The sequence below is a fragment of the Callithrix jacchus genome, chromosome 2 (genome assembly GCF_049354715.1).
Source record: "Callithrix jacchus isolate 240 chromosome 2, calJac240_pri, whole genome shotgun sequence".
Taxonomy (NCBI): domain Eukaryota; kingdom Metazoa; phylum Chordata; class Mammalia; order Primates; family Cebidae; genus Callithrix; species Callithrix jacchus.
The window spans coordinates 185729108-185750101 of record NC_133503.1 but is presented as its reverse complement, the minus strand read 5'-3'; the positions used below and the strand labels follow the sequence as shown (position 1 = coordinate 185750101).

The 20994-nt window shown below is 35.6% G+C and overlaps 1 protein-coding gene across 10 annotated transcripts in view; it reads right to left on the bottom strand.

Moving 5' to 3' along the window:
• The window catches only part of CDH18 (cadherin 18), a 1140329-nt gene that overhangs the window by 21466 nt on the left and 1097869 nt on the right, over positions 1-20994 (bottom strand). For all 10 annotated transcript variants that reach the window (XM_078365644.1, XM_078365646.1, XM_078365648.1 and 7 more), the window contains one exon: positions 12099-12216. In XM_078365644.1, the coding sequence (XP_078221770.1) occupies positions 12099-12216 (118 nt within the window). The remainder of the gene's footprint in view (positions 1-12098; positions 12217-20994) is intronic.

The following is a 20994-nucleotide window of genomic DNA, read 5'->3' as shown; positions in this document are numbered from 1 at the left end:
AAGCCAGGGGAAACACTAAATCTACAGAATGCCACAACAAAGTAAAAATGACGGCCCAAGAAATCTTTTGCTGCATATGATTAAAAATTTTAATTTTCAGGCCGAGTGCAGTGGCTCACACCTGTGATCCCAGCATGTTGGGTGGCTGGGATGGGTGGATCCCATCCAATCTTTTGACCATACTGGCCAACACAGTGAAACCCACACTGCTGGTGGGAGTGTAAATTAGTTCAACCATTGTGGAAGACAGTGTGGTGATTCCTCAAGGACCTAGACATAGAAATTCCATTTGACCCAGCAATCCCATTACTGGGCATATATACAAAGGATTATAAATCGCTCTATTATAAGGACACATGCACACGAATGTTCATTTCGGCACTGTTTACAATAGCAAAGACTTGGAACCAACCCAAATGCCCATCGATGATAGACTGGACAAGGAAAATGTGGCACATATACACCATGGAATACTATGCAGTCATAAAATACGATGAGTTTGTGTTCTTTGTAGGGACATGGATGAATCTGGAAACCATCATTCTCAGCAAACTGACACAAGAACAGAAAATCAAACACTGCATGTTCTCACTCATGTGTGGTGTTGAACAATGAGAACACATGGACACGGGGGGGAGCATTACACACTGGGGTCTGTGGGGGGGAACTAGGGGAGGGACAGTGGGGGATGGGAATTAGGGGAGGGATAACATGGGGAGAAATGTGATATATAGGTGATGGGGAGGAAGGCAGCAAACCACATTGCCCTGTGTGTACCTATGCAACAATCTTACATGCTCTTCACATGTACCCCAAAAGCAAAAATGCAATTAAATAAAAGAAATTATCTTCACCTGAAAAAAATATATACATATATAAAATTAGCCAGGCATGGTGGCACGTGCCTGTAGTCCCAGCTACTTGGGAGGCTAAGGTAGGAGAATCTCTTGAACCTGGGAGGTAGAGGTTGCAGTGAGTGGAGATCGTGCCACTGCACTCCAGCCGGGACACAGAGTGAGACTTGGTCTCAAAAAAAAAAAAAAAAAACAAAGAAGATATTATTTTAAATTTCCAATGCATTTTTCCTGTTTCAGAAACAATGTGCTATTTTCATTCATTTATTTTTAAAGAATTCAAGTGTCTAGGAAAATGGAAATCACATACCAAAAAAGAGAACTTAATGAGTAGTAGATATTCTTGACAGCAAATCATCAAAAGGAAAAAATAAGTATTTTCAAATTTCAAGGACAAATTAAATGTGATTTAGAAACCTGTAAACAGAGATAGAAATGCACATGTAATTACTATTAATCTCTTGCCTTAATAAAATCTGTTAGATTTACAAATGTACCCTACAGTTAGAATTAAGCCTAAGAATTAGGTTGGCAAATCTCGTTACATCAAATAAAGCACAGTCCCTCAAGAAACATCATGAAGATCATGAAACAGAACACATTTATCTTTGTAGACTAATGATGATTTCACATTGGTGGATTGGGTTAAACTTGCATATTACAAATGAATGAACATAGTTATCGTATTCCTGGAAGTCAGGCTCAAGCTTATATTCAGAAATTTAGTAATAATATGGCCATAATTTATTTGCTATAGACGAGAAGTTAAGCAGTTAAAATTGTGCAATGAAATTATTTTATGCTAAAATTAAAAGCTGACATCACAATTTAAAGAGGAGGTGAAAGTAAGTAAAAAACTACATTTTAATCAGGTAACATTTCATACTTTTTTGTTGTTTTAGGAAAATACAGTTTTAAAAGGCTCTAACTTAAAAACTATCTTTAAATTCTGGTTTTTGAATTTTAAGTAAAATGTTATTAGCATATTAATAATAAAAATAAGGTCAATATTAAACAAAATTATATATTTTACTGTATATTTTAAAAGAAAAACCCTTCACCTGATTATTCTCTGAATTAGTGTTTAATACTTAATAAATAGGGAGAAATAACTTTCCAAGTAAACGTGGAATATTTCTTGGCATAATTTTTTTCTAGCCAACCACAATTGGGTATTAAAGCAACTAAACAGTGAAGGGCAGAGTATCTTATATTGGAGTAGAGAATACAGCACAGTCCTTAGTCATTAGTGTGTTCTCATGGGTGCATTAAAATGCCACTGAGTCTCTGCTTTGCTACACTTCTCTCTTCAGATTTTTCCCACCAATATAACTGACACTGAATTCTGTCAACTTTATGTTGTCTTAATCCACCATTTACTGAAAAGTATTCTCTGATTCACTCTCCCTTGTGGAATGAACTCTATCCTAAATGTCAAACCATGTTCCACAGCTTTTAACAACACAATTTTCAGTGATCTCTCTAAAGTAACCCATTTCACCTCCATCAATTGCAAGCTACATTTCATATCATCCTTATTTCCCCAACTAGACAGCAAGTCCCTTGAAAGTGGAATCTGTGTCTTTGAATACCTTGAATAGGGATAGTTTAGATAACTGCTGTATACCCAGAAGACAGTACATAACACTGGAAAGATGAACTAGCAGAAGGAAAACAATGTTAAGAACTATCTACAGAATTTCTCTTAGAGGAAAAACATTCTTTCCAGATAAATATGGAATATTTCTTGGCATAATTTCTTGGCCAAGGGTGGTACATGCTGGACAGATAGCTTAACATGTCAGCCTGAGGGAATAGGGGGGTGTGTGTGTGTGTAAATTGTGTGTCTTCACTATAAATTAGATCCAATAAGTGAATATATTCATATTAACAATATGCGAAGTGCATATAATGACATTTCATAAGAAGTACTGTATTTTCTATCAATTATCATTATTGTTTTTCTGTGTGATTATATTAAACACTCCATTGTTTCTGGTAAATGTTTAATCATATTAGTTTAGATAAACTTTATTTTACACTTTACTTTTGAAAAACATTTATTCTTATTTCTTCTAATTTTCATTTGGCTGTGATAGCTCCAAATATTTTGCCAAAGGAATTTTACTGTAAATAATACAGTTGTTGTTTTCTGTTACATCCGGTGTTTTAAAACATCATTTCTTAATTGTCACATGAATGTTATCTCAGATAGAAAAGGATTCTTTTATTGTAGTTCTTTCTTTCAAATGTCACTAAAAGAAGATCAATTGGCTGTTCACTCCTAATTTTGCAAATGAGTATTTCGACAATATCTACTGCCTTAATAATTTAAATTCACTGTATGGAAATTTGTAAAATTATTTCATCATCTGTCAAGTTAGAAGATTTTCAGTCTTAAATCTATACCTTTCTTCAGTCTGGATAATTTCTTTGATTATTCCATTATTGTTTTCCATCCGTTTATTTATGTTTTAGTTACCTTCAATGTGCACATCGGGACTCATTACATTTCACGTGTGGTTTCAAATTCTTTATATTTTCATCTCTATTTGCACCAATAGAATAATAATTACCTATATATCTCCATTTTACAAAAGAAAAAAACAGAGATCTGTGAACATAACGACAGGACCATGATTTAATCTGTAATTAGTAGAGAAGCCAGGTTTCAAACAGAAACAAGCTGTTTCTTGAGTCTAACTCTGAAACATTCTATGTGCTACCCCTTTTGAACTTTCTGCTCACTGATGTAGTTTTTAATAGTAACCATTTAAATTGTATCATCGTACCAGATTTTTTAAATTGACAGTGTTTTCATGTTAGCTTAAAAAGTCTCATTTAGATATATAATCAAGTTTCAATATGTTCTAATACGTAACACCTGACTGTCCTTCAACTAACTTGACCCCCTGCCATGCCCTCTGATCGTCCTCTAAGAAAGGTGTTTTGAGCTCTGATTACCAGAGATTCCTCCAACATAGTAAGGGATAGTAGGTAAAATTGAGCCAGAATCTAAATATCTTCTTGTAAATTTCAAAGTCTCTCTGCCTTGGAGGTCAGTTTTGGAAACCACCCATAGGTCAAGTTTATTTAACTGTCCATGTTATCCCGGTTAAGATTTGGAAGAAATAATTACTTTAAAATCAATTCTTAGGCTATAATTTCCATCCTCTGATTACTTTTTCAGATGGCTACTAAGCTGGTCTTTTCTTCTCCTGCAGTCTGTACACCCAATCTTTCAGGACTAGTTTGTACAGTGAGAACACAGTTCTTTGGGAAGGGGGGATGTGTAGCAGACATGTAAAATAACAGAGGCAACAAGTTCCTGAGAAACAGGGAAAATTGTTTGAAATGGTAACTAATCCTTCAGAAATTTTGGAGAGAAACTTGGATTAGCTCAGTATAGGAGATGCAGTTCTAACCCAATTTTAATTAAATTTGAAACAGAAAATATCTGTAGCATTCAAGGGAATATCAAGGCAGCAATCATCTTCCTGATAATCAGATTATCATTGAACAGCATCCTTCCTTTAAGCTCTGTTTAAGTTCCAATTATTTAATGAAAGTGTTTCCAAATAGCTCTTCATTTACAAAATGTAGGTCTAGATAAAATATGCAGTTTTTGACCAACCAATTCTCCCACTAAAAACAAAGCGAGAAGCTTAAAATCTCCACTTTCAGGCATCAGAAAACTGCTGAAGCAAGACAACTAGAGGAGGTAATATTCTAGAGAAGGAAAAACTGTGAGGATGAAAACTGTTGATTGTAAAACATCCTTTCTTCTACAGGTATTTACTTATATTAGGAACTAACAAGAGGCTGGGATTCTAAACTGGGGACAGAGAAACTAGAGGAGCTTTTGGAAGTTTCTTGGATCTGCAATTAAATTGGAAATTGAAGGACATGGTTGATTTTCCCTAGACATTCGTTAGGTTCAAAATTTAAATTGGAAGTTTAACAGAACGCTAAAACTCTAAGCTGAAAAGTCCTGGAAGACAAAGAAAAGCTTTTTTGTTATATCCTCGTGTTGAACAGTGATTAAAGTTAAGGACCACTGTGAGAGCACAAGCAGGCTCTCAGTCTAGAGCCCTAGAGGGTTGTGCTCTAGAAACGAGACAAATCAGAGACAAACTGACACTAAACAAAACTGCAAATCAGCCATGACTCAGTTCAGACTCCGAATGGATTAAAGTGAATATAATCCTCTCTAATTGCTTACCAGAGAAATGGTGAACACTCTCTGGAGAAATATATTATCATTTTATCTTCTGTTAGTGCTATGTCTTGAATGTTTTTGTCCCAGCCAAAATTTATATATTGAAATCTTAGTCACCAATACAATAATGTTGGGAGGTGGCGTGTAAAGGGTGGTGTTTAGGTCTTGAAAGTTCCAGTCCCATGAATAAATTAATGCCACCATAAAAAGAGCTTTCAAACTGGGCACATTGACTCAAGCCTGTAATTCCAGCATTTTGGGAGGCCAAGGCAGGTGGATTGCTTGAGGTCAGGAGTTTGAGACAAGTCTGGCCAACATGCTAAAATCCTGTCTCCACTAAAAATACAAAAATTAGCTGGGTGTGGTGATGTGCACCTGTAGTCCCAGATACTCGGGGGGATGAGGCAGGAGAATTGCTTGAATCCGGGAGGAAGAGGTTGCAGTGAGCTGAGATCGTGCCACTGCATTCCAGCCCAAGTGATAGAGTGAGACTCTACCTCAAAAAAAAAAAGGCTTTCAGGAGTAAGATTTTCTCTTCCACTTTATTGCCACATAAGGAAAAGTATTCCTTCCCTCCAAAGATGTCATCTTGCAAGCGGAGACCAGGCCCTTACAGAGAACAACTGATGTTGGACTTCCCAGCCTCCAGAACTGTGAGAAATATATTTTTCTTCTATACAAATTCTCAGTATCAGGCATTCCACTATATCAGTACAAAACATGTGACATTCAATTAAAACATTATTGATCTATCAAGAAAGAAGACCATATGTCCCAGTCCTGTCTCCCCTTTCCCCTACCCCTATCAGGACAAATTTAATAAAAAAGGCAAACAAACAAAAAACGAGCCTTTGTTCTAGATGTTATAAAAGGCTGACAGTGGTTGTAAAATTATTAAGATTAAAATGGTAGAGAAAATTTTTAAAATAAACAATTTCACTAGTGATTTACGTGTCTGTAAAATAATCAAGTAGATATCAACCAAAGTGGTATATAAACCACATTTTCTTTGAATGGATGCATTTGTTCTCTTAGGACTCTTGCTTCCTTAAGCAGTTCATTAGCTCCATGCTAGTATTTCTACCAATATATTCCCAGCACGTGTCACAATGAATAATAAAAACTAGGTCCAAAATAAGGAAACTTTTAAATTAAACATGATAGAACATTAAAGAAGACATTTATTCTGCAATGTTCAGAAAAAAATTATCAGATTCCAAATTCAAGAGGGTTAGAACATATGGCAGGAAAGATCCCGTGGGAATGGGGAAAATCTGACAAAAACATAACACCATGTTAAATTTAGATATTTAGCAAAGCTGATTTAGATATTAAATAGGAGAATTTCATCAGAGTGTAGATGGGAGAAGGTCTTCTTAGTATGAGGAAATTAGCTACCTTATGGTGATTCTAGGTGTAAACACTGTGAAAGTATTTTCTGGTACAAACTGAGAATGCATTCATTTGTAAGTTATAATAAGCACACAGGTGTTTTCACAATGGTTGCTAGTAGGAGTGAATTCCACAAAGTGTCAAGAAATGTGAAGAGTGGGATCTGATATTGTACCGACTTACATGCTACTCACTTAGCCTGACACAATGTCAGATGCTGGAAGAAAACACAAGCCTTCTGAATCAAAGACAAAGGATTTTTTACTTACATCACAGCAAGGAGCGTAAACTCTCCTTCAGATTTGTTCGCTTATACTTTAAGGTGAAGAGGAGTGATGGGGAGGCCCCAGGTGCATGTGGAGCACACAGTGGGTTTGTACCTCAGCTAAGGAGTCTTAAATTTAGGGAGACTGGATCTTTGACAACAAATTGTAAAAAATACATGCCCAATATCTGTATCAAAGAGTATGATTATCCTTATTACATCATTACTGTCATTATCCTTATTATGTTATCATTATTACATCAAATAAATAAGTCTTTTGAACCTAAGGAAGACACCATATCTTCCAAGTCTGACTGTTATACAAACATTGCATAAGAGATATTCTGGAAGAAAATAAATATTAATGCCTCTGTTGGCAAGACATAAAGAAATGCAAGAGTTTCATAAGAAATTGTTCCCCAGCATAAATATCCTGAGGAGAAGAGTTAAAGATCTGTATCCTGGTATTGTTGCTCACAAAGGGAAACTGTTCCGGAGCCTTAGAGTATTTTACAAAAATTACAATTAAAGATGATTGATACCACTGCACTTGCCTGCTCACAGTCCATTTATCTACATATCAACCAAAAGAGTCCTTTAGAAATTGTACTACATCACTCTTATTAAAAAGTCAGTTTCCATATCTTCCTTTCAAATTATGGTTATTTGTAAAGAAAAGAAAAAAAAAGGAGATTGACTTCTCATAGTCTAAGAAATCAAGCTGCTATACATCGCCTCTCCAGCCAACACTAAACTTAATTTCCACTTTCTTTTTTTTTTTTTGAGACGGAGTTTTGCTCTTGTTACCCAGGCTGGAGTGCAGTGGCGCGATCTCGGCTCACCGCAACCTCCGCCTCCTGGGTTCAGGCAATTCTCCTGCCTCAACCTCCTGAGTAGCTGGGATTACAGGTGCGCGCCACCATGCCCAGCTAATTTTTTGTATTTTTGGTAGAGACGGGGTTTCACCATGTTGACCAGGATGGTCTCAATCTCTCGACCTCGTGATCCACCCGTCTTGGCCTCCCAAAGTGCTGGGATTACAGGCTTGAGCCACCGCGCCCGGCCTAATTTCCACTTTCAATACCTGTGTTGACTTTCTATGGAAATTTAGCCAGTCCCTTACTTAAGCTTACTGTGCTGCTCTTCCCTTTACCTTAGGGCCTTTCGGCTTGCTCAACTTCCTGCATATAAATTTTAGCCATTCCCTCTTTCCTTGCTAAGCTTCATTCATCATTCAGTTGTCAGTTTAGATACCTCCATTTTAGGAACGAATCCTAATGTCCCTTTCCAGGACAGGCATGCCTCTTCCATGCTGGTTGAGCAGCATGCTTAGTCCTTGTTCCATTTCAGTGTATGCAAGATGTCTTTGAGAACAAGAAATAGGTCCTGACTACACCTGTGATGGATCATCACTTGCCATAGAAAGCTACACGAATAGTGTTTAAATGCACGTCGGTAGAATGAATATGTGAGTTCCAATTTTGTGCCTGGAAACATGATAAACTTGTTTTAGTGAACTCGTTCGCTCGTGTAGAAATTAAAAGAACATATGACCACTTAGATTTGAAACACATTATTATGCCACATTTGTTTCAGATGCCTTTTTAAGACATAAGACGTTACACTTACAGTCTTTCCTTTCTACCAAATCCCACTTCTTTTCTACCTAAACTCGGTAACTCTTTTGAATTTAACGTACTTCTTTCCCAACTATAGATTTCAATTGTACTAAACATTTATACAATTTAATGTATTTTCTAGGTGTTCAATGGCTATAATTATATATATATAATATATGTTATATATACAGATATTGTGCATATATGTAATTAAAATTAAAATTTCTAAACTAAATATAGCTATATATATTATTAAATTTCTGTATATATTTATATGGTTCTATATAGTTTATATATGCCAAAACTATAGTTTTATTTTGATATGAATTTCTTATTTTCATGCATATTTATTTTCTTTTACTGTTGCCTCATTTTGTCTAAACAATTTTTGATCTTTTTTTGTAAATATGTTATTAATTTATTTCTGTATTTCGAAATTACAAAAAAAATTTTGTCTTATGCATTTTTCATTAATAGTAAATTCATTTTTTGGATTTCTTTCTCAATTCAGTCACTCTCTTTTACATTTTTGGTTTTGAGGCTTATCATGAACAACAATATGCATCTCTTTGTCTCTCTTTTTTTTGAATAATCTCTGTTTCTGTGCACTTGCTCTTTGTCATAGTGCAATTTGGGAGATGTCACTAAACCAATGGCTTCCTGATGGCTTATCCTGGTTTGGGGTCTGTGCCTGATTTCTTTTGTTTCTCTCAATATGGACTTTCATGTGAGAAGTAGGCGCAGAAAGTAATAATTTTTCTTCTAGGTTTATTTCTTTATATTCTGGGGGTTATAAATATCAATTAACTTACAGAGGCACAGAAAATAATAATTTTTCTTCTAGATTTCTTTTAATGTTGTGGGAGCATGTAAATGTCAATTAATTTACATAATACAAAGCCCAAGCACTCAAGACCCAGCAGCCCAGCATTCTTTGACTCTTATTCCATTGTATTTTCATTCTGGTTGATCTCCAGAGTACGTAAGTCAATATATGTATGAAAGCATATATGCATACAGTTTGGTAGGGCTATTTTATTTTTAATTCCATCTTTACAACATTATTATCTATCTTTGCTTTGTCTCTGGAGGCAAGACCCTCTGATTCTAACGTATGTATATATGGTATTATTATTATTATTATTATTATTATTTTTGAGATGGAGTTTCGCTCTTGTTACCCAGGCTGGAGTGCAATGGCGCGATCTCGGCTCACCACAACCTCTGTCTCCTGGGTTCAGGCAATTCTCCTGCCTCAGCCTCCTGAATAGCTGGGATTACAGGCATGCGCCACCATGCCCAGCTAATTTTTTGTATTTTTAGTAGAGACGGGGTTTCACCAAATTGACCAGGATGGTCTCGATCTCTTGACCTCGTGATCCACCCGCCTCAGCCTCCCAGAGTGCTGGGATTACAGGCTTGAGCCACCGCGCCCAGCCTATATGGTATTATTAATTCAACAAAGGCTACTAAGTCAGTGATTCTAATAACGAAAAATGGATTTAAAAACTGAGACTCAGAAGGTTTAGGGGCTGAATTTATGGAGCACAACCAAGTTTGTTAACGTAAGCCCATATTTTCAGCCATGTTTTAATATCTCCACCCAAAGGAATCGCTGTTCTTTTCTATCCAAGAGAAATTATTTCTGTGTGATTCATAATTTTAATACTCAAAAATTGTAAATGTATTCTTACAAAAATTTTAAACATTTTTCCCACTATACAACCATCCACAGACTTCTCACACTCAAGCTGGTATAGCTGATGTAAACTTCATTTGCATTGTTAAAAAAATGTACACACAAACTCCTTTAAAAGTGTGCATATATTTTTAGAAGAAAACATATTGTGAATTCTGGAACTAGTAATGTCAAATCACTTAATAAGACATTTCAGAAATAATAGGGAATAAGTTGCCAGGCGCAGTGGCTCACACTTGTAATTCCAGCATTTTGGGAGGCTGAAACTGGTGGATCACCTGTGGTCAGGAGGTCAAGACCAACCTGGCCAACATGGTGAAACCCTGTCTCTACTAAAAACACAAAAAATTAGCCAGGCGTGGTGGTGGGCACCTGTAATCCCAGCTACTTGGGAGGCTGAGGTAGGAGAATCACTTGAACTTGGGAGGCAGTGGTTGCAGTGAGCAGAGATCAAGCTATTGCACTCTAGCCTAGGCAACAAGAGCAAAACTCTGCATCAAATAAAGAAAAAAATATATATGTAAATTGTTAATTTAATTCACGAATTCCAGATATAATAAATCTTGTATGAAGAACTTTTCATTAAGAATGTGGGATTCAACAACAACAGCAAAATTATTCTGTTTTTCTAAAATACCTTCAGACTTATGCCTATGTTGGTTAAATAGCTTGAATTAAACACATCTTCAAATTTAAGTCAAATTTTCATTGTAATGTCATTAAATTCAAATTATTTTAAAAACATAAAATTTTTGCTGGAATAGAAAAACAGCTAACTGAAACATTAAGTACATGGAACAACATATGATTTCAATCTCCTAAGGAAGCAAGTTAAGTAACCTCTGCCAAATTATGTAATTCTTTGAAATATGGAAAAATACAATTTTTTTGCAAGTTTCACATGTTTAATCATACTAACTACATTTGAATTATAAGACAGCCTGTTCTAATGTAGATAAATGTACGATAGTCAGTTAAATGCAATTTGTCATGCACAAACATACACAAATATTTATTCCCATAAGTAGAGCTGACATAGGGTCACTTAAAATGTGAGACACAGTTAGGCTTCGAATATTCTTGTAAATCTGATAGCTGTATGCACATGTTGATACTTTGTTATATTTAAAGATATTTAGGGAAAATGGGACAAATACTTTTGGCAGGTTGTCATTTAGTGACTTGCATTTGAAAATCTTCTCCTGGAAGTGAAGAGAGGGGGAATCCAATATTTACTTCAAAATGTGTGTGCCATTGTTTTCTGCATGTGATTCTGAGGCAAGTGTTAAGTTCCAAATAGCAGAATATTCAGATAAACATAATCAAATATATAGTTTGGAGAAAGAGAAAGTTGCTCCTAATCAGAAAATTGCACATACTCTGTGGCTTAATGTTTCCCTAAGGTATGAAGAACGACTTGTATGAAACCTTGAGAAATCTACAAAAGAGGATATCAAATAATGAAGAAACTTCCATAGTTACTAAATTATGGGATTATTTTTAACAACACAATACAAAGAGCTAAATAAAAATGATTCAAAAATTTCCAAAATGCTCTGCATATCTATGCATATCTTTCTACCGATATTTTGGACAATGTTCATAATAACAAGAGGAAATATAATTTGTACAGCACATCTTGATAGCCTTGTTCATACAAGATGACTGCAAGCACTGCATTTCCTTTAGTAACTGTCTCTAGGATATATTTTTCATTTTTCCTAATTTGAATATTTTCTACCTCCAAGCAGTGGCAGCAGCTCTCATAAACAAGTTTGTCAGCTAAGATTTCTCTTAAAATTTGCCCAAGAGCATATTACATGTACGTTTCTTGTTTAAAGATATGCTTCTGAATAAATTCAGTGAAAGTTATTTGTACATATGGCTCAATTTTAAATACAAGCTATTCACAGATCATAACACAGCAACATCAAACTGACTTTGAATGCTGATTTGCAAGATGTTTGTGGGTATATAAGAATAAAGCCTATTACATATACGGTCAAAGAAGAAACCACAGAGATAAACAAATATATGTATATATGTTCACCTTCATTGTCCTTCAGAGTGAAGTTTGGATTTACGGGCAGGTGCTCATCAAGAAAGAAGTTAAACCTTGGTCCATTGGCAAAATCATCTTTATCAGTGGCACTGATGGTGTGAATAACCTAAAGAAAAGACATACACCAAATTGTAAATTTTATTTTGCTTGTTCCCTCAATTTTAATTACATTGTATTCTTTCTGTTTAAAAAATACTTTTAAAATACCTCTTATTCCAACTTGAGTTATTTTTTTCAAATTCAGCTCATAAAATGATCAATGAAATTGCCCTGTCTTGGATTAGAGATTAGGAAAAACAGGGTATATAATTTCTAACCATTCATCACACTTTATTTTCTAGCATAGCACACACAATGAACTTTTTCTTAATCACCCATGGTTCTGTGGGGTCAACTAGGTGTAATGTTTTCACATGAACACCTCTTGGAGGAGACATCAAGTATTGTTTGGACAAATATAAATATTCCAACGTTGATTCTTATCAGCTTATGAGTGTATGTTGGTCTACGTAGTAACTGCAAGAACAGTGGAATCTTGGTTTTATTATGTTTTTCAAGAGGCCTATAAGATCATGATCCAGTCCCTGTATTTGACATTTGAGAAGCCTGAATCCTGGAAAGATGGTGATGTGCCCCAAATCTCTAAAATAATGGTAGAGGCAAAACAACACCCTTAGTGATTTAGAAATAACTTCTCTCCAGTGCTCAGGAGGAAGCAATTCTTTAAAATCTGAACTTAACTGTACACTAAAAAGCAGAGTAAGTTAGAATTTATGGTGGCCCAAGGGAAGAACATGCATTTCAATAACTATGGCCAGTCTGCTCCTAAAAAATAAATATTAAAATAAACAGACAAAAAACATATTTTCCTATTTCAAAAATTATTCTTGTAATGCTTAGGTGTCTTCATTCAACCCTTCTCTTAGAAATATGAGAAACAAAGAAAGGGTAGGTAGAGCTGTGACAATAGTATGTCCTGCTTCTAAAAACATTGTCTCATTTTAGAAACTAACATAATTTCTTAGAACATTATATCTAATTTCACCCAATTCAGTATTTTACAAGGGAGGTAATTCACCAAAGGACATCACAGTTAAAACCTAAATGTCTCTCCATGTTCTGAGCCCATTAGTTTGTCAGAAAGATGAGAAGGAAAATAAAAGTACTGAGAAGTGGGGGTGAGTGAGAGTAAAGCCAGAAAAGCATGTGTTTTCATGAAGTGGCAGTGAAGAAAGCACTTCGGGATACAAAAGAGACCAACTTCCTCCTTCTGTTTACTGAACTCACTCTCACCTCCTTTCTGTCACTACTTCAAAGATACACGTTCAACAAGATCCCATGTGCTTCTTACCCCTGCCTCTGCCTCCAAAGAAGTCTCTAGCCTTTGTTTCCCTCCATATTTATTTACAAGCTGAAAACCTTACTGGTATCTTTGTCCATTTAAAGTACATCTAGTGTCTGGATAGACTGCTTTTCCTTTTGTTTGACCTGGAGTAGGAGAATACATTGATGGATAATCAAAAACATTATGGCAATTCTAGTGCTGCCTCATCTGAGGAACATACCTACATTGGCTCCACATCAGTTACTTAATATAAAATTGAACTATATGTCAATATCTTAAGTTTTTTAACGGTTAAAAAAGTATTTAAGCAGGTATCACATACTCCCTCACTTCCTCCAACACCTACAAATGTTTAATGTTACCTTTCTTTTTTCCCCTTCTTTGTAAAACAAATATTCTATCCCTTTTGTCTTGAATTTTAGTGATTCTCCAGTGTGTGACCCTACTTTCTCTAGGATACCTTATAGCATTCTGATACATTTGCAAATTTACTTTTTATGTGAGGATAGAATTTTGGAGATTGGTGAAGAACATTTCATTTGAGTTAACTGAGCTAGTTTATGTTTTCTGTTATCAGTGTGTGTGATTATTATTTTCTTTCCTAGCCATTTTAAAGTATGTATATAAATTATTTTAATATTTTCTTAATATTTTACAAAAATGAGCTCATTATATCTGTTAAACTCTGATATAATTCCTATTCTGTCAGGCTCTTTTTCACTTTTATGCAGATAATTTTAAATGCAAATTAAACAGGAAGCTCATGTATGACAAATGTGTTTTTTTAGGAGAAAAACTCCTAGTCTCTGCATAAAAATGAGAATTTGATTATCATGTTTTGTTTAACAATGTTCCAAGCATCTTGAACTCTTATAGAATTGTTCATAGTGTATCTAAGCTTAAATTTTTATTAATCGTATTTCTGAAAAAGAATTTGCCAAAAACTAGAATGTTAGTCTGACTTTGTCCAAAATTCGGTCATATTTGCTCAGTCTATGTTCTGTGTGGGCATATTAAATTTTTCTGTTTTACAAATCACCTTGTCTCTTTCATAATAGAATTTACATTCATTGTTACCTTAGACTTTTATTAGAAAATATACCTGAGAAGTTAACATGTTTGTGGTTTTTAGAATTTGTAAACTTCTGGCAGATATCTAGATAATTAACAGGTTTCCATATTTTTATATACCTTTTTCAGAACTGTGATTTATACACACTGTGATACCTTGCTATCTTTCTGTGTAATTGCTTTAGTAATGTAAAATCCCTAACAGTATCTTTTTTGATTCCTGTTTTTTTCTAATATGTGATCTGATTAGTACATAGAATGCTCATTTATTTTGAAAGATATCAAATAAATGATATTACAAATTTAGTCTTAAAAAAGCAAAGGGTGAAAAAAAATGGAGAGTTGCTATTTATAAATAATTACCAGGGAGATTTTTATGATATCTTCAAATAAATGTATCCACTTTAAATAATATACTTTCTATTGTCTATTAATATTAAGTACTTTATTAGGGAAAAATCAGTATCACAAATATAGAAACTCTGTCTAATCTACTACCATAGTGTTAGATTTGGCAAATAAACTTGATTGGCTCAAACATTTTAAAAAGAAAGGTTTTTTGTTTGTTTGTGTATTTGTTTGTTGAAGCAGAGGCTTACTCTGTCACCCAGGATGGAGCGCCAGTGGCATAATCTCTCAGTCTTAGTTCACTGTAACCTTTGCCTCCTGGATTCAAGTGATTCTCGTGCCTCAGTGACCAAGTAGTTGGGATTACAGGCGTGCACAACCATGCCCGACTGACTTTTTAAGTTTTGGTAGAGATGGGTTTTTACCATGTTGCCCAGGTTGGTCTAGAACTCCTGGCCTCAAGTGATATGCTCACCTAGACCTCCCAAAGTGCTGGGATTACACGTGTGAGCCACCATGCCTGGCCAAGAAGGTTCTTAACTCAGAAATAGAAAATCAAAATACCACACGTTCTAACTTATAAATGGTAGTGAAACAGTGGTGACAGATCAATATAAAGATGAAAATTACAGACACCAGGGACTCCAAAAGGGCAGAGACTAGGAAGGGGGAGGGGCGAAAAATAAACTGTTAGGCGCAGTGTTCACTATTTGGGTAACGGGTACACCACAGACCCAGTCCCGACCTGAACACAACATACCCATGTAAAAATATGCCCATGTAACCTCGCAATCTAAAAGAATATTTTTTTAAAAGACGTAGTATGCTGTCTAAATTAATCAATTCATCTGCTTCAAAATACAATCCTTACTAGTATATGCTTACATTTATTTGATAACATCAATTTTTGCTATTTAAATGAATTTGATTTTTAACAGTAAAGAATCTCTATTGACCTAGTTAATTTTTTCATGCAAAATTATATAGTTAAGAATTGTATGTGGTGGAGGCAGAGAATAGTGTTATGTAATAAAATGTATTTTATGTGTTATTTTTGTACATTTATTTCTAATGAAAGAAAGAACACAGAGGAAATTTAATATGCCTAAAATAGAATAGATTCCCTCTATTTTTTTAATGTTTCTACTTTAGGCATATCTAAAATTTTCTGAATTCATTTTACTTTGAGAGCTGTCTTTAAATTTCATGCATGCATGCCTTCCGTTTTAATATTTTTCTTAGGCAATATACTTAAAATATATATTTTTTCAGAACAGGAAAATATATCAGCTAAGAACTATACTGTTGCGGTTTACATTAGTATCACAATTTACCTGAAGTCTGCTGTTCTGTGGGGCTTAAACTTTCACAAAAGACCCATCTCTTTGTCACAGCTACATTCTGATACATTTAGATGTGCAGCCTCCATAATAGAAATACCCATAATTCTAAAAGCAATTGTCATTAAAAGGGGAACTGTCACACAGCTTGGTAATACAAATATACTTCAGAAAACTGATTTCTCCAACTGTTGTTTAAATAGAATTTCCTATTCCGACTCTGCATCACAATGCATCAGATTTCTTCAGAAGAGTTTTCAATATGTGATTAAAGGAGTCAAAGGCTATAAAACAAAAGATTGGGGCCATTTCACTCTGTAATGGGTTAATCACAGGAGTAGAGCACATACATTGGTAATGATTCCTCTAAATGTGGACGCCACAAGCAATACTTAAAAACAATCTTTTCTTCCGTCAATTAAGGATTAAATTTATTTTGGTGGAAGAGTTGAAAATAAATCCACAAACAACATCATAAAATGTTCAATTATCTTATAATTGCATCTAAAATTGTTCAATGTTAAAGGCAACAATGGTAGCTAAATATATAGTGTTTTAAAGAGCAAAAGGAGTAACCACATAATCAACTTACAAAACTTAGTCAAAATGTTAGAAAGTAGGGGTACTAAGTGTAGTAATTACCTTTTTTGATAGGCTTCGGTTTTGTGTCCCCACATAAATCATGTTGAATTATAATCCCCATAATCCCCACGTCAAGGGAGGTAACTGGACCATGAGGGCAGCTTTCCCCCATGCTGTTCTGACAGTGAGTGAGTTCTCAGGAGATCTGATTTTTTTTTTTTTTGAGACCAAGTTTCCCTCTTGTCACCCAGGCTAGAGTGCAGTGGCATGATCTTGGCTCTCTGCTACCTCTGCCTCCTAGGTTCAAGCAATTCCTCTATCTCAGCCTCCTGAGTAGCTGGGATTACAGGCAGCCACCACAACATCTGACTCATTTTTTTTTGTATTTTTTAGAATAGCCAGGATTTCACCATATTGTATAGGCTGGTCTCAAACTCCTGATCTCAGGTGATCTACCCACCTCAGCCTCCCAAAGTGCTGGGATTATAGGCATGAGCCACCATGACTGGCTGATCTGATGTTTTTATAAGGGGCTCATCCCCCATCTCTCAGCAATTCTCTTTCCTGCAGGCTTGTGAAGAAGATGCCTTGCTTCCCTTTGGCTTTTCCCTGATTGTAAGTTTCCTGAGGCCTCCCCAACAAGGCTGAACTGTGAGTCAATTAAATCTCTTTTCTTTATATATTACCACGTCTCAAGCAGTTTTTATAGCAATATGAAAACAGACTAACACAGTAAATAGGTACCATGAGAGTGGGGCACTGATATAAAGATACTGAAAAATGTGGAACTGACTTTGGAACTGGATAACAGGCAGAGGTTGGAACAGTTTGGAGGGCTTAGAAGACAGGAAGATGTGGGAAAGTTTGGAAATTTTTAGGGACTTGTTGAATGGCTTTGACCAAAGTGCTGACAGTGATATGGACAATGAAATCCAGTCTGAGGATGGAGATGAGGAACTTGCTGGAAACTGGAATAAAAGTGACTTGTGATATGTTTTAGCAAAGAGACTGGTGGCATTTTGCCCCTGCCCTAAAGATCTGTGAAACTTTGAACTTGAGAGAGAATAATTAGGGTATCTAATAGAGGGAATTTTTTAATAGCAAAGTGTTCAAGATGTAACCCGGGTGCTCTTAAAACATTCAGTTTTATGCATTTCAAATGGATGGTATGAAATCAAAACTTATGTTTTAATGGGAAGCAGAGCATAAAAGTTTGGAAAATCTGAAGCCTGATAATGCAATAAAACAAAAAAATTTTTTTTAGGAGAAATTCAAGGTGGCTGCAGAAAGTTGCATAAGTAACAAGGAGCCAAATGTTAATCACCAAGACAATGGAGAAAATGTCTGCAGGGCATGTCAGAGGACTTCACAGCAGCCCCTCCCATCACCAGCCTAGAGGCCTAGGAGGATAAAATGGTAATGGGGCCCAGCCCAGGAGCTTGCTCTTTTGTGCAGGACTTGGTTCCCTGCCATAGTTAAGAGGGGCCAATATACAGTTCAGGCCATTGCTTCAGAGGGTGCAAGCCCCAAGCTTTGGTGGCTTACATGTGGTGTTTGGCATGCAAGTGCACAGAAGTCAGGAATTGAGGTTTGGGAACCTCCACTTAGATTTCAGAGGGTCTACGGGAATGCCTGGATGACCAGCAGAAGTCTGTTGCAGTGGTGAGCCCTCATGGAGAATGTCTACTAAGGCAGTGCAGAGGGAAAATGTGGGGTTGGAGCCCCCACAACAGAGTCCCCAGTGGGGCACTGCCTAATGGAGCTGTAAGAAGAGGGCCCCTGTTCTTCAGACCCGAGAATCGTAGATCCACCAACAGCTTACACTGTGTGCCTGCAAAAGGTGCAGACACTCAATGTCAGCCCAATAAAATAGCCAGGAAAAGGGCTGGACCCTTCAAAGCTATAGGAGCTGAGGTGACTAAGGCTATGGGAGGCCACCTCTTGCATCAGTGTGACCTGGTTGTGAGACATGGAGTCAAAGAGGATAATTTTGGAGCTTTAACATTTGACTGCACTGCTAGATTTTGGACAATCCTGGGGCTACAGTCCCTTCCTTTTGGCCAACTTCTCCCATTTGGAATAAGTGTATTTACCCAATTCCTGTAGTCACAGTGTACCTAGGAAGTAACTAACTTGCTTTTCATTTTACAGGCTCATAGGCAAAAGGGACTTGACTTGTCTCAGATGAGACTTTGGACTTGGACTTTTGGGTTAATGCTGGAATTAGTTAAAACTCTGTGGACTGTTGGGAAGGCATGATGGTTTTAGAAATGTGAAAAGGACATGAGATTTGGGAGGGGCCAGAGTGGAATGATATGGTCAGGCTTTGTGTTCCCACCCAAATCTCATCTGGATTTATAATCCCAACCTATCAAGGGAGAGAGCAGGTGGAGGTAATTAAATCATGGGGGAGGTTTCCCTCATACTGTTCTTGTGATAGTGAGTTCCAAGGAGATTTGATGGTTTTATACGGGGCTCTTTCCCCATTGCTCAGCATTTCTTCTTCCTGCCACCTTGTAAATAAGGTGCCTTGCTTCCATTTTACCTTCCACGAGGAGTGTAAGTTTCCTGAGGCCTCCCCAGTCGTGATGAACTGTGAGTTAATTAAACCTCTTTCCTTTATAAGTCACCCAGACTCAGGCAGTCCTTTATAGCAGTATGAAAATGAACTCACACACTTTAGAAAATAAGTAACAAATATATAAAGAAAGGAGAAATATTATGCAAATAAATAGTTAATGAGTCTTATCAAAGAAGAAAACAACTTGTCAGAGACACATCCCTCTCCAAAAAGTGTAGAATAGAATGAGAATATGGTAATTGCATTTATAGAATAAGGTGTATCATATTTAAAGGACAGTATAAGATATGCATAGAATAAGGTAACACATGCATAGACTAAAGTAAATCACATTTAAAGGAGTTTGAAACTTATCTAGTCCTATATTTATAGAATTTCAGTCTTGGAAGGGTCCTGAAATTCTGACATTTATCTTTATTTTGGAGATGAAGAAAGCACCTGTTAATGTCTAACAATATCATTTCTTGGAAATGCTGTAGAGCTTTTGCAGTCAATGCAGAGGGTATAACAGATGGCCCATACCAGCAATGTCACATTAAGAAGGGAGCAAGTCCTAGAAAGAATGGACAACTGAATCTATATGATGAGAAACTGGTGGAAAATATAAAAGGTCAATAGAAAAAGTAAAGGTTATAGGCCAGAAAACTGAGACCAGTGTTTTAAATTTGGGAGCAGATGTTCACATACAGAGAAAAAAAGTATCAATTGAGCCAAGAGCAAGGGCTAGGTGTCATCTGCCCAGATTTTCAGCAAACTACATAGGTAACATTGGACTAGCAACCATTTTTGTGCCACATGCTGAGAATATATTTTATCCTTAAAGCTTTGAAATGATCTTGAAATTTAAACATATCATTTACTTGCTTATTTAAATGGATTTTTAAAATTATAGTTAGTTGGAAAACAATAATGTCTGATGTGAACATAAGGTCATGCTTGATTCTTTACATCATATTTCAAATGGTATTTTCAATTTACCAATTTTTAGATCTTTGTGTAATCTGAAAATCACAGAGATTCATTAAGGCAAAGGACATAAGTTTTAAGAGCTGCCTTCTAGAGAGACAGTAGTTGAGTCCTAACAAGGTTAACATTTATCCTTAGGAGTCTTATTTTAAATGTGATGTTAAATGGTCTAGTGTTTCAAATTAATTTTCTAATTGTTTGTGGTATGAGAAATCTAAGTAACATGTTTACATTGACCTGATATTTAGCAAATTTGTTAATTTCATTCAAAAATTTTACCTGTTCATAGTAGCATTGTCACTGTTACTGTTATTATTAATGAGTGTTGAATTTTCACAAATGCTTTGGATTCTCCTGATTAGGTAGGCTTTTATTTTTTGTCAAGTAAATTTAAAATATTATTCTTTTTGCTTTATATGGTTTGCAAATATTTTATTTTTGACATTTACATCTGTGATCATGGAGAGAATAGCTCTAATTTCACTTACACCTTTTGATGTTAAGATCACACTGGCATAAGAAAATGTGCACAAAGATGATCCTGCAACCCTTTTTCTGAACTCTTGAATACCTTTTACAATTACTGTCATTATTTTCCTTAAATTTTTAGTAGAATTCACCATTAAAGCCATGAGAAGATAATTTATTTGT